General features: G+C 41.1%; 1 protein-coding gene across 5 annotated transcripts in view; it reads right to left on the minus strand.

Annotated features, from left to right (window-relative positions):
* DAAM2 (dishevelled associated activator of morphogenesis 2) overlaps positions 1-19,147 on the minus strand; it is a 230,671-nt gene that overhangs the window by 104,716 nt on the left and 106,808 nt on the right. For all 5 annotated transcript variants that reach the window (XM_068398622.1, XM_068398585.1, XM_068398604.1 and 2 more), the window contains one exon: positions 8,015-8,104. In XM_068398622.1, coding sequence (XP_068254723.1) covers positions 8,015-8,104 — 90 coding nt within the window. The remainder of the gene's footprint in view (positions 1-8,014; positions 8,105-19,147) is intronic.

Here is a 19,147-nt window from a genome sequence, read left to right on the forward strand (position 1 = left end):
CTCAAAGCAGAGCTAATTTCAAAGCTAGATCAGGTTGTTTAGGTCATTGTCAAGGTTTGAATACTGAGTTAAATTAAAATGTAGACTGAAGAGCTGAACTCGTGCCACAAACTTTGAAAGCATTGGTAGGAAGAGAAACAATTTTCTGATGCAACAAAGACTTCAGATAAGGTCTAATTCTCCAGCTCCAATGTACAGGCTGGGCTTTGCCCTGGGGTTATCAGATATCCTCATCATTTAGCCAACAATACGCTTGCACTAAGCACTCCAAGTCCCACACAGCTCCTTCAGCCTCCTACTGCTTTTGCTTTTAAGCTATCACATGTGCTGTGAGGGTTACTGAGCGTTTTTCAGACTTCCCAGGGGAACAGAGAGTAGAAGCACCCACCCACACTCCCCCTAAACACTCCATGCAAAGCTGGGAGAAAAACTCTCACGAAGTCACATCCAAGCCTCGTCAAACTGGGATTGCTTCTCAAATACTGCAGCAAATCATCTTGTGTGTTCATCTCTGCTGGTCCCAGATACAGCATGTGGAATAACAACTCTAAAGAAAGGAACTTATAAGGGACACATTAAATGATCTTTACAGCTACAAATCCATAACCAAAACAGTTTAATATTCCAAATCAATAACAGACCCTAAGAGTAACAATAACAGACCCAAAGAGGAAAAAATACTTCAAGAAGAACAGAATTGAAAACAACACAACTTCAAGCCACCCACTTCATTTATTATGAGACAACCATGTGCTTGGCACTCTTCATACAGAAAAGATGAATCCCAAAGGGCTTTCATAGCTCAGATCAGACAATACAAAACCAAAAAACCACACTCAGACAACACAATGGTGTGATCTTCCTCTGGTATATTGTATCACTAAATGAGACCAGATGAAGATTCATTTTGTCTCTTCTTTAGGGAATATCTATCTTCCTCTGAATATCTTCATGTGTATCTACTACTTTAGAGTAGGAACCTGAAGAAACGAACACTTTCCTACAGCCAGAACTGCAGAAGTCCTATCTAAATACAACAGATGCAATGCAGCCTCCTGCTCTTAGGGCCTCCATATGAAGCCTTAAATGCACAGAAAAGACCTCAGGGTTTTGGAAGAAAAGCCTTCTCAGTTCACTTTAGCTGAGAAATAACTGTCTCTCCATCTTAACCAAGATGAAACTATACTTTATAGTGCTAAAACTCAGACCAGAGCAACCCAAGAACAAACAGTAGGTGCAGGAACTTTCACTCGCTTCAGGAAGTTTTCCTCAAAGGCAAGAAAGACTCCAGGTTTTGTATTTGCATCCATCTTCTGCTTCATCCCTGGCAGGCTAAGGTAATTACATCAAAAGCTGCAAAAGCAGCTTCAATTCCTCCAGGAGATTTCATACATCTTTTTTATACACACACACATATATATATATGCATTTATGTTATAGATATTAATTTTTATGTTTATAATATTAACAGCAGGATGAATCCAAGGTATAGGGTGAACTGTACTCTCTGGAAGCTGGAACTGTAGCTGTAGCTGGATTTCAAGAAGGGTTTATAGCAGTAATACAGCCTGGCTTTTGATTGGAAATTTTGCTTAGAGCTCTGCAGGAGTCTGAAGGCAGGCGTGGGCATGGGGGTGGAGGACAGAAATATCTTACTCTATATCCAGCTGCACAATATCAAGCTATACTTTTTATGGTGACTTTTTGCTGACAATGCAAACCTCAAGGGCAAAGCTCAAAGAGAAATTCTCGAAGAAAGAAAAAAACAAAACCTGACATGTAGACATTATCTTCATTAATGCTAGACAGCCAGCACGGGACCAAAGTGGGAGTTTGTGAAATTGAGCTGCAAATGGTATAAAAAGACTGCAGTAAAACTACTAAAAGTTAAAGTCTGACTAAGGCTAGGATTCCCCAGGGCATTCTGAAGCCTAATGTAGTGCTGGATGCAGCCCTCAGGTTACGAAAAGGTGACGCAGCAGTATTTGCTGCTTCTTTGTGGGAGAGGTGTAAACCTTCTCTAGAAGGGCATCCAGGGCACTCTGCACCGGGACTGCAGCTTCACTGGTTTCAGCACTGATCTGTGACCTCAGTCCAAAGGACTCGGACTCTTAGTGATTGTGTAATGCACAAAAGTGCCTTCCACTCCATCCTTCCTGCTCCTTACAGTGAACTCTCTCAAGTCTGGAGAATTCACCGCAAAATCCATTCCTACAAGAATACCTTAGAAGACAAATAGGTGCAGCAAGGAAAAAGAATGAATGGTGCTTAAACTGAAAATATATTCAGATTTTTAAGATTGTATTGGGGAAAAGGGGGAAAAGGGGGAAAAGGGGGAAAAGGGGGAAAAGGGGGAAAAGGGGGAAAAGGGGGAAAAGGGGGAAAAGGGGGAAAAGGGGGAAAAGGGGGAAAAGGGGGAAAAGGGGGAAAAGGGGGAAAAGGGGGAAAAGGGGGAAAAAGGGGAAAGCGGAAAAGGGGAGAAGGGGGGAGAAGGGGGGAGAAGGGGGGAGAAGGGGGGAGAAGGGGGAGAAGGGGGGGGAGAAGGGGGGAGAGAAGGGGGGAGAAGGGGGGAGAGAAGGGGGGGAAAAGGGGGGGGAAAGGGGGGGGAAAGGGGGGGGAAAGGGGGGGGGAAAGGGGGGGGAAAGGGGGGGGAAAGGGGGGGGAAAGGGGGGGAAAGGGGGGGAAAGGGGGGGAAAGGGGGGGAAAGGGGGGAAAGGGGGGGAAAGGGGAGGAAAGGGGGGGAAAGGGGGGGAAAGGGGGGGAAAGGGGGGGAAAGGGGGGGAAAGGGGGGAAAGGGGGGAAAAGGGGGGAAAAGGGGGGGAAAGGGGGGGAAAGGGGGGGAAAGGGGGGGAAAGGGGGGGAAAGGGGGGGAAAGGGGGGGAAAGGGGGGGAAAGGGGGGGAAAGAGAAAAAAAGGGAAAAAAAGGGAAAAAAAGGGAAAAAAAGGGAAAAAAAGGGAAAAAAAAGGGAAAAAAAAAAGGGAAAAAAAGGGAAAAAAAGGGAAAAAAAGGGAAAAAAGGGAAAAAAGGGAAAAAAAGGAAAAAAGGGAAAAAGGGAAAAAGGGAAAAATGGAAAAATGGAAAAAGGGTCAAAATGGGACAAAGGGGACAAAGGGGAAAAAGGGGAAAAAGGGGAAAAAGGGGAAAAAGGGGAAAAAGGGAAAAAGGGGAAAAAAGGGAAAAAAAGGGAAAAAAGGGAAAAAAGGGAAAAAAAGGGAAAAAAAGGGAAAAAAAGGAAAAAAAAGGAAAAAAGGGAAAAAAGGAAAAAAGGAAAAAAGGAAAAAAGGAAAAAAGGAAAAAAGGAAAAAAAGGAAAAAAAGGAAAAAAAGGAAAAAAAGGAAAAAAGGAAAAAAGGAAAAAAAGGAAAAAAAGGAAAAAAAGCAAAAAAAAAGGCAAAAAAAAGGGAAAAAAAGGTAAAAAAAAGGAAAAAAAAGGAAAAAAAGGAAAAAAAGGAAAAAAAAGGAAAAAAAGGAAAAAAAGGAAAAAAAGAAAAAAAGGAAAAAAGGAAAAAAAGTAAAAAAAGGAAAAAAATTAAAAAAAGGAAAAAAATGAAAAAAGGAAAAAAGGAAAAAAAGGAAAAAAAAGGAAAAAAAAGGAAAAAAAGGAAAAAAGAAAAAAAAGGAAAAAAAGGAAAAAAAAGGGAAAAAAAGGAAAAAGGGAAAAAAAAGGGAAAAAAAGGTATTCTGCATGCAGCCAAGACGTGTATACAGTGAAGGGAAAATGTGTGAAAGGATGGCACCGCCATAACATTGCCACTGTTTCATAACTTTGCTACTCTTTCTTTCAGGTAGAGAGAAATGCATTTATATATAAACATAATAATGACAAGTTCTTTGAAATTATACAATAATTTAGATCAAAGACTTTTAGAATGAAGGAGTTTCACGACTCCTATTCTCATATTCAGTTTACTAGTTTTTTTATTCATCAGGTAAATTAAAAATATAAATGACAGATATTAAAAACATAATTGCAGGGATAGAATCATAAGGAGATTCTCTTTTCTGCATATTGGCTGTTACAACATATGGCTCAGATAAATTTTCCTCAGAATTGCGGAGAAGCCTTTCTCTAGATCTGTTTCCCATAATAGAAAAAGTATGATCAATTTAAGGATTATTAGCATGTACTCTTTTTTTTCAAATGCCATAAATGCCTCTTTCCAGAAAGCTGCAGTGTGCTGATTATTGCTTCACTACTTGAGTTTGAATAATCTCACTTCAATAGGTAACGCACAATCAACACAAAGCATCTATTCTAGGGTACAACTAAAATAAGAAGAGTACAAAATAAACCCGAAATATCTAGGAGAGCTCAACATAGTTAGTAGGATTGAGCTTTTTGTTGGTTTTGTTTGTTTGTTTGGAGAGAAGCTGTATGATACAGCTAGTCCAGTTTGACTGTACTTTGGAAAGAGATTTGCTACTAATTTTCCCCTCAAAGAAACACAGAAGTGAAAAAAAAAAACCCAACTTGTTTAACTCTGCAAAATGTCTGTGCTTCTTACTAAAATCTGCTCAACTGAAGGCTTATAAATTAGTCTCTGGAGGCAGGAAAGGCCATAAAAAGAAAACAACTTAACTTGCTTTCCAATAGTAATAACTCTAAGAGCTTGTAGGATTATACAGAGGCAATAAGCTATTGCCTGCACAATGAGGCCTCATTCTTAGTAATGCGGACTGCATCCAAAGCGATGTGTGCCAAAGCAGTGCAATACCTGCACTGTCTGCCCTTTTGGGGATCCCAGTATGGGCTCACTTACAGGTGAAATAATTGAGCTGACAACTTTTTCTTTCCATATCATTATTTGATCAGTATTTTATGAGATTATGTACTTTAGTACCAGCTCCTGGTAAAACAGCACCGAATAACAGCAGTTTTCTAAACCTTGATATCAGAAATTTTAGTATTTACAAATAAATACATCCGAAAGCATGGCCTAGTATTGATCTAATTCCTGCAAAACATATAACTAGTAGGAAACCTGGAGATAATTTTACAGAAAGGAATTACAGAAGTGGATTACAGAAGTGGATTATATGTTTTATGTAAGTCTAAATTTCAGCTGATAGTGAGACATGAAGGATTATCCTAAACAAAATCAGAATAAAGAACCTGAACTGGGGGAATATGCGATCATTTGCATTTTGTCTACGTATGGCTTTACTTATAACTCAATATGATGTCAGGGCAAGTTTATACTACAGAGAAAGGGGCAATGTAAAACATGTAGTACTGGGGTTTTGGGTAGAGGGTCACGGTGCCATCAGTAGTGACTGATAAATGAGTCTTCTCATGCAAATTAAGACAACTGCACCTCTCATTGTCTGTTCTGTACTGACTAATGGCAAGGTAGAGGACAGCAGAGACTGAGAACACATTAACATTTTCCAACAGAACAGCCTTTATTCCTTGCAAATAGCTACTCCACAAATGAGATTGAAGCATTGACTATAGCTGCTAGCTGAAGTTACTCCTTTAGATCTAATAATTGGTGATTTGATTTTAGTACTAATGGTTTCAGATACAAACCTGGAATGGCCAAAAGCGACCAAAAGAAGCATGGCTGTATAATACCGTGTGAATGCTCCTCTGTAGATATCACCCACAATCATGAAATTTCAGTCCAGAACTGAACCTCCTTTGAGTACCATGGAATGTTGACTAGCAAGCTCTGCCCCTGGCCTATAACTTTAAATGCACAGACATACATGTCTTCCCCCATTTCTTCAAAAAAGCTTGGTATCAGAGACAGGTGGAATGAGTTTTTTGACACAATAATGACTTTCTGCTACCATATTGGGAACAAGTACCGTAGAAGATTATATCCAAAGTCTAACTGTCAAGATAAATGGACAATGACTGATCTTCACTTTTGCAAGTGACATTTGTTTACATAAGACATCCACTAACCTCACCCCTTCGGAGCAAATCAGGAAGCTCTGACCTTCTGTTATTTTCAGACTAGAAAAGGCATCTGAGATTAGTGATTGTGAACAGTTGCCTCAACCTGCACTTCTTGACCTTCTAGTTCATAGTGTTTTCACTTGCCACATTACAAAGCGTAGAGTCCTTGCTTCAGGAAACTCAAAGGACCCAACAACAGCAAGACAGAGCTCTCCAGGGGCTTGTCTTGGATGTCTGACAGCATTCTGCCAAATGAGGAATTGGGACCATTGTGGATAAAATTAGATTACAAATTCTTCAGGAAAAAGACAGCTTTCCTCTAAGGGGAAGCCTCCAACGAGCTTGTCTGTCACTGTAAAACAATGATGATAGGTGGATTAGGTAGTAGGCTAGAGAGAGAGATATGTCATCACTGAATATCTGACTGCCTGTGAGGGAGACAATGAATAACATTGGACAGTTAAGGTTTCAAGCAATTGAAAGTATCTACAATGTAATGAATAGACATCTGGCAACAGTATCCTGTTCCAGTTAGCACATAATTTTGTATAGCTGGAGTTCAGCTAACTGAGGTTGCACTATAAATGCATTATAAAGATTTTCCAGTATGCAGCTCCTTTAACTCTGGAGGTCTTCAAGATTCGTATATCAAATCCACTGCTTTAAAAAAAAACATAATGTAGTGAATCCAACCAACATATTAAACACATTAAAGCCTGAATCTTTCTGCCAAGGCTGACTGGTCCAGGAGGTGGAATGTGTGGTTCTCTAAGACAGCTACAAATAGATCCTCTCCCACCAGAGCTGAAAAAGCCAGCTGAGCCAGCCAGCAAAAATGTAAAGCAGACATTAATCACAGCAGCCTGCACCTTCCCTCCACTTGCAAGCTCCATGTACCAACAGGAAGAAGAATGGAGAGAGCACCAAACACAACTGAGCCTAGACTGCTCTTACGCATTTCCTGAATTATTGCTAGCTCAGAGGCACTGTAACTAATTTGTTGCTATTAACTTCCCTGTGTGATGCATTTCAACCAAAAGCAACACACATGCAAAGCACCCATCCCATTCTTTTGACTGAGGTTTTCTTTAATTTCATGGTAAGAAAGCTATTTTTTTTCCCTTGAGGAAAGAAAGGCAGCAAACACAACCTCAGAAGGACCATCATCAGGGTTTCAATATGCCATCTTCAGTATTAAAATCTAAACCTCCTCTTTCAGCTTCTGTTATGTGAAATTACATATAACGACGGATGCTCTCATAGCATGACTTGCACATTTGGGAAATAAAACTAACCAACACACTCACCACACCTTTTTTCCCTAACATTTATTGTTAATGAATACACGCTGTTGGGGCTATCTTTGTTTCTATTTCCTGCTTAGAGCAGCAAAACATTTCCACCACACCACTCCTGAAGGAATTCCTCTTTTACAAGTTGCACAACAGTGATACAACTTGTCAATTCACTTGGCCATCATTCTTCCAGTGACAAGATACCCAGTATGATACATCAGCCTCTGATTTACTGCCCCTCACCAGTTTGTCAGAAATTTGAAGACCTTGAATGGAGAAGCATTACATAGCAATCGATAGGAGCGGGTCTTCTTCACTTGCCAATGCAATATGGAACATTTCCTACAAGCTCTGGAAGACTTTGAACTACCAGGTTTTAAGACATCACTATTATTATGTACTTTACAGATATTTGAAGACATCCTGAAAGATTTCAGTAACACATATTCTGTTCTAAGCAACCTACAATAGTTTTTAAAATTTCCTTAAAACATTTCCATGATAGCTTTTCTTCCAGCTCAAAGGAAAAAAACAAACAAACCAAAACAAAACCAAACCAAACACGTAAAAGATTCAAAACGGGACAATGTATGATTTTAACTTGTTAACATTCTCTTCACAAATCACACATGCATACTCTACTTATAAGAAAATTGTGCCATATTCATGCTGCTAAAAATCCCTACATCACTTAATCATGTTCTTGAGTAAACAGTAGATAAACACGTAGTTTAAACCCAGATGTATATCAGTAATTATGTACATGCACACAGAATTTATTGGTGAGCTGCTTCAATCAGGACAACAGCAGTACCTTCTTTTTGCTGCAGTATATCTGCCATTTCTTCTCTGGAGGGAGTGCAAACATAGCCTCTCTGTTCTTGTCTGTGAGATCCAATTCATCCTGGAGATTGTGAAAAAGAGAAACAGAAAAAAATGTCAACATCTGCATCGATATCTTCTAATAGATTGAGAGGAATCTGGACCAGATGTGTTGACTAATCTTCAATCAAAAGGCAGAAGACTTAGTGGTTCCCAAACACTCCAAAGATCATTGGTTTCATAATTTTTACCTCGCTACTGTGAGTTCTCCCTGTCAGAGCAGAACCTATGAAGAGAGGCAGCCTGAACAACTCCCATGTCAAACTTCCATTACTAATGATTAGTCAGGAATGGGAAAGATCACATGAAAGGCACGAAGTGAAAAACTCAAAGCACTGGCTTACATGACACAGACACTCCTTATGACTCTTAGAGAAAGACTAAAAATTCAATACACCTTTTTCCTGGCCTGCAGTATGAGCTTGGTCTTCCATAGAGGAAGAACAGTAAATCACTGTATCTTTTAAATAAAGATCATGAGACAGTTGTCTAGGGACACTAATGTCAACAGCAAACTACAGGTTGAAATGTTTGTCCAGATGTTTGTCCTCTGAACCACACTGTCCCTAGCAAAAGACAACCAACATTTCAAACATAAAGGATGTATCTCCACACAAGGTCACATCATGTTGAACAGACTGCAAATTCAGTCCCTGTTGAGAAAAGTGAGTTCACTGGAACACAACCTTTTAGAGCATAGCCAACCTTACATTTGTAAAATGTAGGCTGATGCTGTGATCTGGAACTGACTCCCAACTTTGTCACAAGCTCCCTCTGGATACACCACCGAATTCACCAGCTTCGGTTTCTCTTCTGTAAAAGGTGGATAATAATAGACTGTCTTCCTATATAATGTGTCTCTCAAATCATCAAAGCAGAGACTGCTACTTGCTTTGGGTTTATTCCGCACTGATCAGAACAGGGCTCCAATCACAGCTGCCAGTTTCAGGTGCTAATGGGAATTAAACAAGTAAGAATGGTCTTCATAGCAAGCAGCCTGCATGAGCAGGGACGGATGGAAGATGTCTAAATGAGAGTTTCAGCAATACAAAGACAAGCTTCCAATAAAGTTTCAATGAATCAGTTTTGGCAGTGTTTTCTTTTTCCTATATATTTGAAAGTGTTTGGAGAAGGAAGTGTCCAGGGGTCCAATATCAAGATGACATTGCAGCACTAAGAACGCTGCACATGCAGATTCTGGCACCCACACTAACCTAGCCCAAGCAGAGACAATACCTCTTTAACTCAGCCCAACAATGGCTCATTTGGAAAGCATTCAGGGCTGGGAAACTTGTGAAAACAGTGAGCTAAATTGCACACTGAGCCTGGTAGCGGCTGCTGACAGATTTAAAAGCCTATAGAGATTTCAGCTGCAAAAAGGTACAAAAGAAATGCAAACAGTAACAAGGCGAGCTCAGTGCCAGCAGCCCAAGGTAGAAGAAGCTGGAGGGCTTTTTTTAAACAAGAAAAAGTTTAAAGGCAAAAAAACCCAAAAAACTTTAGCTGTGCAAAAAGAGTGCAAAACCATGTGGAAATGTTTAGGGTGAGTTTCCAAACAAGGGGGCAGCCAAGCGAGGCAAGAAGTTTTATCCTTGCTACACACAATTAGAAAGCTCCGTCCAGGATCACATTCTTGCGGGGAGAGGGAGAGTGAAATGACATGTAAGGTCTTAAGACAAGCAAAGGAATGCTGTTGGAGGTCAAGCATGTGGGAGGGAAAGGAGGGGCAGGCAGGGATTCAGAAATGCCAGGTTTGGAAGAATCACCAAGGAGGCCAGAATACACATCTGAAATGAGCTGGCTGGGCTCAGCTAAGTTCTTAGAAAAATTATGATTGTTTTATCTAACTGCTCAATGATCTTAGCTTTTTTTTTTTTTTTTAATAAAGAGCAACTAACTTGATTTTCTAACCCATACTGGTCTTTCTGGAGTCTGATGGCAGAACAGACAAGCAGCAAAAGTTCTTCCCAGAAGCTGTACACAGAACTGAATGATGATCTCAACCAATATAGTTCAAGACAACCACTTCATCAAAAGAATGCTCCTATTGACTAAAACCACCCAGAGGGCAGGACGCTGCCACTTAGCAGCTTCTGGACACTGCCCTGGACACTGGCAGTATGAAGGACATAAAGAGCACTCTGCCTTCAATGGGGCAATAAGAATATGCTGCTTCCAGTCATGTAATTTTGCATCTTGATAGCATGACATTCTTTTCAGGACAGAAGCCTAGAAAGGTAGTTTGAAGCAATGGAAGATCTAGTGGGGACAAAGTGCATCCACACCCTAGTTTGTTGTGACTCAGGAGGGTCAATTAAGCCAGAAGAACATTAGAAGTCATCACATTAGCTCAGGTAACATAGTAACAAGAAAACTGCTCAGGGTTCCAGGCATAACGTGATCATCAGAGGCAGACCCAAACATACCTGACTGGAAAGCAGCACACGGAGGATGGATTACCTTTCCTTTTGAAAAAGCTAGTGTTTGTCTTCATTAGCAGGCAAAATGCTGGATTCTAATCCCCAGGTCAGATGGGCACGTAGCAAGCATGAGTATTCAACAGTGAAAGAGACACCTTCTCCAGAATGCAAAGCAGCAGTCAAGCTCTTCAATACACTTTCCTGAAGTTAATCTTCAGCAAGTGTTTTCCTTCATTGAGAGGAAGAAAGGAGTGTGAGGAACTGAAGGGGCCTACATGCCCCCCTCTACCTATACCGTTAATCAAATCCCACCCTATAAAGAACCAAGATATCCCTGCAAAATAGAATAGACATGAACTCTTCTTCTAGAACCCTCCAAATCATCTTACCTCTCCCATCCCCAGCCCCTTTCTATAGAAGAAGATCAGAAGACCACCATGACTGCACAGGAAACCCCTGTATCTAGCTAAGAAAGAAGATCCTGGATCAGGCGGACCATTTTCTTATTCTGACTCAGGATCCTAACAGATGGCACATAAGGAAACTTGCTGCTTTGGAGAAAAACAGTAGGAACAACAGAAAGAATAAATTTCAGAAGGGTAATTTGCTCCATGAACAGGTCATGCTGACCCAACAATAGATGCAGATCTGCCAGTATGTAAACTTCAGACTTTAGAGTTAGCTCAGTGACAGCAAGCAGCTATTGAAGGAGAAAGGAATTGCAAAGGTTGGCAGGAAAGGGGAAGAACTACAAACTCTGAATGCAGTCATCAAGACTAGGGCTGGAGCCGATGTGACCGAATGCCCAGGGAGCAAACGTAAAGGGCAAGAAAAAAGGGTCGGCCAGAACAAAGGGAGGAAAACGCCCTCCTCCATCACAGGTGCCAGTTTCCCAACAGAAATGTATTAACTCCTCTTCTATGCCTTGGATGGGCAGCTCGGTTCCAGCAATTCATGCAAGCATGACCCTGCACAATGGAGCTCAGCCTCCTGGCTCTTAAAAATACTTGAAGTTGCAAGTGTTCTCATGAAACATCGATTAAAAAGACATTTGCTAGGCTGGCCTGAGGGAGATGTAAAGTATGTCCAGTCAATATTCCTTACATTTCTCTCCTTTATCTATTTCCTATTATATTTTATTTACTGAGAGGGGGATACATTCAAGTTAATTTCACTTTCATGTGGGATTTTTCTTTTTTTACTTACATAGATTCAATTTCAACGATAAAACATTTAAAATGTACTAGAGCTGGATTTGAGGTTCAAATATTTCCAGTTCAGTTCTCAGGCCAAAAGGGAAGATGGCCTCCATTCAAAATGGCTACAACCCAAGGAAATAAGAGACAAGAGAGAAAGAAAGGGAACAAGAAGGAGGAATTATTAGGAAACATAAAAACAGTATTTTGTGGGATTTAAAACCACATTATGTCCCTTGTTTTTGAGAACATTCATCAAAGTGTGAAAGCTGGATTTGACGCTGGGTAGCCATCAGCTTGATAATAATATCACTCAAAGTCCCAGAAGAGCTGGACAGAAAAGCATTTCTCACCTAGACTGGGCAGCATTTTTCTTAGGGACATGAAATGAAATTAATATAGAGAAAAAGTAATATTTTGGGAATGTAGAAGAGTGGTTCTCTCTCCAAGAGAACCACTGAAGGAGAACATTTGATGCCTACCAACACGCCTGCCTCTCTCAGGGAGAACCTTCAATGCCTACCAACATCTCTGTAGTGAAAGGTGTATCACATCTCCACCATTCAGTCATCTGTGGAAAGGTGGGACAGAGTCACAGGATAGTTGCTGCCTCACCAGTCTACTTCACCTGGCCTTGCAAGAAGACTTATACAGTCCATAGGAATTTTGGAATTTAAATGAGGAAAACATAAAATAGTTTGAGAGGCAAACTTAGTAACATACTGAAAGACACAATCAGACTTCCTATTTTCAACATACCGATGCTGAAGCCACAACAGGGGTAGGATGGAAACCTCAAGACTATAAGTACACAGAGTATCAGGGCTTCAGCACCTCTTGGCTTCAAGTCAGAACACTGGAAACCAAGAGCCCCAAACTTGGTTCTCCAGGGATGTTTGGACCCTCATGGGAGATTCCTCAGTTCCAGTTTCTCATTCTACTTGTTCCGCTTCCACTGTCTGCCAGACTTCCTGGTCACCAGGGAAATTACCAGTGACTTAGGGTCAGACAGCTGCTTCATTTTGTAAAAGACAAAAACCAACAACCCAAAACAAGCAACCAACCAATCTACAGAGCCCGGTGGGGTTGTTTTTTTGGGGTTTTTTTAGTTGTTTTGTTTTGTTTTGTTTTGTATTCATAAAGTTTAATGAATCGCGGATAGCATTTCCAGCATAATGAAGCACAGAATTCTGACACGATATTGCCTGCAGTAAATAAAACATAACTTCATTAATATGGGCATAACACATATTTTGCCAGGAGGGAGATAAGATTTTGTTTATTTTCTTATGTTTAGTTGGATATCTGTCTTGTTTCATCAATTGCTTATCATTTCAGCTACAGATAGTTGAGTTATACGTTTAATTTTTGTCTGTAGGTTGCAGTGCCTCTTACTTAGTGTTCTTGAAAGCACATCCTTTGTACAAGCATCCATCCCAGGCCTGTGTTTCACATTTAATGGCTTCTCTTATGATTGAGAGAAGTTAATGACATCTAAAAGCATATTCTCATTTTTTAAATGTTTATTTCTGCCTACAAACATATTCAGGTAATTATAAAAGAATTATTAAAGAATGAAATCAATCTTTATTTTACACCACAGAATCCAACCCTAAGACGTAATGCATTGGCAAATAGTCTTCATCACTTCTGCTGTTCAGAGATACATATTTTGTCTGTCTGATTACAGCTCTATTGCACTGTTTGGTTCTTCAGCAGTGGATGGGTACTCAAGCAAAAGGACAGCCAGGTCTCAGCATCAACAGGCACCATGGGAACCAAACCCTCAGATGGCACAAACTGGCAAAGCTCCCCAGAAAGTTTAAACTTTACTTTCCCTTCTTAAACTCAAAATGGAAACTTAAGAACTTCCAGATCAGACGAGACTAGCAGTTAACTGACCTGTGACCAGCATCAAAAGCTTCAGAGGACTGTGCAAAAGCCCTGCAAGTACAAAGCCATAGAGCAAACTCTGTAAATGGTCAAACACTTCCTAACTCCCTACTTCAAAAAACCTGACTGAGTCTGTGATGCAAGTGACTTAATGTTCCTTTCAAGATGGGGATAGCATTGGTATTTGCAAATATTTCTTTTGCGCAGCTCTCAAGTTTTCCTTTTGCTCCGTCACACCAGCGTTATCCTTAATGGTTCCTTGTGAGTCATCCAATAGGGAACAAAACTGAGAAAGTAGGAATAATACTAAGATACCTTTACACACTCTAGAAAATCTCTATGATTTGAAGACTTTTGATTTTAATAACTTGCCTGTATACTCACCTCAAAAATTTAGGTTCCAAGGGTATGTTCACTTTTACATTATGACCTTGCACTGTATTAATTTTAGTTAAACGCACTGCTCTTATCTTGCTTCCTGTTCACATCCCCATTCCTTCTTTTTTCATTTTTTTTGCACTCACCTACCTTTTCTTTTTTCCCCCTCTCTAATCTTTTTCTCATTCCCCTTGACCTTTTTTTCCTGTCATGCACAAATGCACTCTCCCTTACCCACTTCATCAATCATTCCCTCTCAGTCTCTTAACAGCATCAAATCCACCCAAGTTACAAAATTAAGTACAATACACTGTTTCCAGTATCATAAACTCCCTGTGCAGTATGATACCTGTTGCCTCAGGTTCCCCAAGGTCATTTATACAGATGTCTGTCACCATGTCCCCAAAAAGGCCATATTCCAGTTCCACTGATGCTCCCAAGTGGCGTAGCACAGCTGGCGGCCTTGTGCCCTGGATGAATTTATTTAAATCTTGTACAAAGTAAACAGTGATTGTGACACACCATGGGATCCCATCCAGCATCCACTGGCAGGCCCCAGAGAAGGTTTACGCTCATGTGCAATCACTTTGAGGGAATAGTTTATGGTGGGTTAATCGATGCTGAAGTACAACTCAAGCTGACGTGAGATAAATGGCACTGACATGTCTAGGACTGTAGGAAGGGGAAGCAGTGGAAAGGCATCAGGGAGGAGGTTGTCAGCAGCACGCTACAAGCCTTTGCAATAGAGAATCCAATTCAGCATAACTATTATAGCTTTAACAAGTGAACTGAGTAGGACCACGTTGCTAAAACGTGACTTATATTGCCCAAAAGCTACATTTTTACATTAACAACAGTCCCAGGAACCTTAATTTTTGAGTTCATTCTGCCTATGCCAGGTTCTGTTGGCAAATAACAAACAGGTTAGTCTGGTGGCTCACATTCGAGCTGTGCCTCTGCCTACCAGGGAGGGAGATCAGGGAGAAGAGGAAAGAGAGGCACGCTCATCACAGGTCCAGAGGCAGCTGTCCAAAAAAACTGCTTCAGAGATAACTGCAGTGAGTGAATTAACAAATCAGTCTTCTTCAGATCTCAGTCTCTTTGCAAAGAGCTTATGAATCCTTGAAGCAGAAGAGATAAACCTTCCCTATTTATTTAATCACCGTGTCCACCTCCAGGGGACAGTATAGGATTGTTCCCCTACAGTTTTCCTTCCATTGCTTTGTTCAATCCAGCTCACCAGGCTGATATGTAAGAGGCAGCCTGCTGGAAGGGTGTGCATTTCCAATACTGAGGAGGTTGATAAGGCATTCTGACAGATTGCCTGTCCAAACTCTCAGTGAATGAGGTTCATTCGACTGCTCAAACTGCCTACACTCATGCACATACTGGAGCAAAAAGCACAGCAAAAAAAGCACCACTCAGCAAAGCTCCCTAAAAGGAGAAACATTTCACAGGCTTTACCTAATATCCAACTACAAGCACAGGAGGGTGATTGAGGCAGGCATCGAGAGAAGTGAAACAGAGCCCCCTTCTCTAGACAACAACCAGTTCCCATCCCTACCTTCTTAGGGCTGTGCTTGGCACAACTGCATGGCTGTACCTACAGCAGAACTTGATGGCAGATGCTCTTTCAACAGGCAACAGCACTGCCACCCACACAGCTAGTACGTCTCCAGACGCAGCACATTGGTTAACAGTTCCCACCTGGGCACCTGACACGTGTCCCAAGTCCACTGATAACCCAAGAATAAAAAGCAAAACAACACCCAAAACAAACTGTTCCCCTACCTCTCAAACTCTTCCACCTCATCCTAACCTTTGGAAGTAAAAGCAGCCTTTGTAAAGCACACAGAAACAACACACCACATGAGACTGGAGAGTAATATTTTGATCAGTTTTCCAATTGGTAAGAATTACTTGGATCACTGGAAAACATCATTGGGTTTCTACGTATTTGCATACACATAGTATGCGTACGTGCATATATGTATGCCACTCGCACCTTATATACACAAGAACTATATACATAAGACATATCACATAACATCTACCCATACTTACAATGTTTTATCGTTATATTTGTGCATGAAGAAACCTCTCTGCACGCATGAGTTGCTCACACAGCCTGCTGGCATAGGAAGCAATGTTTACATTTCAGCTACTACCACAGATCTGACTGTAAAGCAGAAAGCAGACAAACAAAAGGCTGTGATTCCCATTATACTCTTTTCCCTTCTTGCTTTTTCAAAAGTTGCGGCTTTAAAACCCCTTCAGTACTAGGGGCCCAAATCTCTTGATTCTCAGTCATAACGGTACAAGACAGAAAGCATCTGATGTTTAAGTACTGGAAGATGTGGTTCTCTTCTGCCCTGCCAACACAGAAGTTACTCATTCTCAAGGCTCAGTAGCAGAATAAGAATTTCATCCATCAAGGGCACTGCTTTTGGGCAGAGAAATTTATCTCACAGAAAGTCAATTAACATCCCCTCCACCCCCAAAACATACCCCTCCCCACTGTACTGCTTCATTTTTTCCTCTTCAAAAAAGAAAAGGTTAATTGCTTCTTTGCTTCCTGGAGAAGAGCTAAATCCTGACTCTCTCCTACTCCTCAAAGTTCTCTGTGACTTGACAGCACACAAGTACATATAAGCAGCAAGGCCTCTTGTTGCAGTCCCCTTTCACAGAACACTTGAATCATCTGCTGTTCATTTTTCTGCCCTTCACAGGCAAACCACATGCATGAGACAACAACCTGTTAGGCCAAACAGAAAGAGAAAGAATGAGGAAAACCAGTACCTGTTTATGCAACAACACACACAGATGTTTACAGACAGATCATGACTTAGATATGCATTCTCATATATGCAGGGTTACAACATGGGTAGAGCAAGAGGGACATTCCATGGATATGGGTGGCATATGAGGAATCTAATGCAAACTGTTGACCATCATCACTGCTTTTTCTGTTAAGATGGGCTGCACGTCCATGTCAGTGAATGGGAATGAGCCCACTGAGAGGGATGGGGATGAAGACTGCATAGTCAGGCTCATGTCTAATCTAAATGCCTGCTGCTGCAATTTAAGCCTATTACTTCCGGCCCTATCAACCACAGACATGGTGAGCAGATTTTTTTCCTTCCTCTTGATAACAGTTTTCAAGCCTATTAACGTCTGTTGTAATGTCCCTCCTCAGTCATCTTTCTTGAGGCTAAACAAGCCCAGCTCTTTCAGTCTTTCTTAGAGGTCACATCCTCCGGACCTCTCATTCCTCTTCTAATTGACTTCCGGGCTCTCCATCTTTTGTGAAGTGTACTGTTCAAAAGTGGGGACAGTGTTCCAGCTGAGACCTTACCAATGCTGAATGCAAAGATTACTTCATGCATCTTCCAGACTGCATTCCTAGTTTTATATTCCATGAAGACAACAAGACAATGACTTTTTTTTTTTTTTTTTTTTTTTTTTTTAATAAAAACCCTCAAAACCTGCATGGCTTATGTTCACTTCTGATCCACTATAATCCCTAGTTTCTTCCCTAAAGAAGTTTGCCCACCTAGCTGCTTCCCATCCTGAATTACCAGACTTGCTCCTAAAAGGTGCATGTTTTAACCGTCCCCATTGAATCTCATCCTTTTTCACACAATTTCTCCATCTTCTTTTAAGCTTGTCTTTTAACATATCCACAGTGTTTACAGCCTAATGACATTTGGAAAGTTAATAGGTATGCTCTGTATTCCACTATCCAGTCAATTAAATGAAAGCACTAAACAGAACTGAAGCCATTAAACCTCTGCTTGATACATCTTTTCACTGTGACAGGTTGCAAGTCCTCTAGGGCAAGTACCACATTTACCTCCACATTCTGATTATACATAGTGTATCAAATACCTCTCTCAAACAGAGCTTCTAGTATCACCATATATAACACTAAATAACAATAAAATCTGCTGTTTCAGCACAGTGCCCGTTCCCCGCCTGTCATTTCCTTTCCTTCTCCTCCCCTCATTTCCCCCTCCCTTCCCCCTCCCTGTGCCAGGGTTTGTTTTTCATGCCAAGGTCCCTTAGATGAGACCCTGTTTGGGAAGGTAGGTGTGGGAAAGGTTATTAGGAAACTGCCGTCTAAACTGCTACCTTTCCGGCTTCCCCACCCTCTCCTTCCCTACAAAGTCTCCTCTGTTCTGTTCTAATACTAATGAGTTCAGAGGAGGTTCCTAGGCTGGAGCAATTCACAGCTTGGACTGTGCCAAAGCACACAGGCACACACCTCTCTGATCGCTTCCTGCCCAAACACAGTCCTTCTGGCTCAACCCTCAAAATGTGGGCTGGGAACTGCTGCTGCGGCCTTGTGCCAAAGGCAGGCTGAATTTCCAGGGGCGTCAGTGCCACCTACTCCTCTCCTCCCAGCTTTATCCTCTTGAGTGCAGCCTATTTGCCATATGCCCCTATGGAGGAAAACAAGGGTAAGTCAGAGCTTGGCTGACCTTTAAATCTCTGATAAAATATTACGTAAAAGCGCAGGAGGAACTGAGAAGTCAGTTAAGAATTTATTGAGCAAAATTAACTTCTTACCGAGCTCTAGTTGCGCAGCTCAGACACACATGCTCAAACTTTTATGGGGGGTAAACTCACAGGAACTCCAATAAATCTACACCATTTCTGGCATTAGTTCAAGTTTACACAGATAGCAGTGAAATCAGGAGCCGGCTTTAGTTCTTTTCTTGCTCTCTGAATAATTACTCTAGATTTAGTGGTGCAAACCAGAGATCAGAATGTCCCTAACTCCATTAAACTGAGTGGACTTACTCTGGATTTACACCAGTGCAAAATATTAATCAAATTACCTGTTTTAAATTGTAACAGAAACTAAACCTCTGGGCTAGACAGCCTATAACACAGGTTTGTCCTACACTCTGCAGCACAGACTTCAGACAGAATAGACTGAGCAGTCTATCAGTCCCCTTTTCACTAATTGTTACCTTCTACTTCAATAAATGGAGACGAGTTGTATTTACTACTAATCAGGCCAGACTAGCTAGAAGAACACCCGCATAACAGAAGCCTCATATCTCCTGAGGCGAGGTGGAGGGAAATTCCACAATGCTCTTCACTCACATAAACCGAGTATTTCCATAGTGAAACAGTGAATTGAAGGCATGACAGTATATTTGGTTATTCATT

Source organism: Nyctibius grandis, chromosome 1 (genome assembly GCF_013368605.1).
Source record: "Nyctibius grandis isolate bNycGra1 chromosome 1, bNycGra1.pri, whole genome shotgun sequence".
Taxonomy (NCBI): domain Eukaryota; kingdom Metazoa; phylum Chordata; class Aves; order Nyctibiiformes; family Nyctibiidae; genus Nyctibius; species Nyctibius grandis.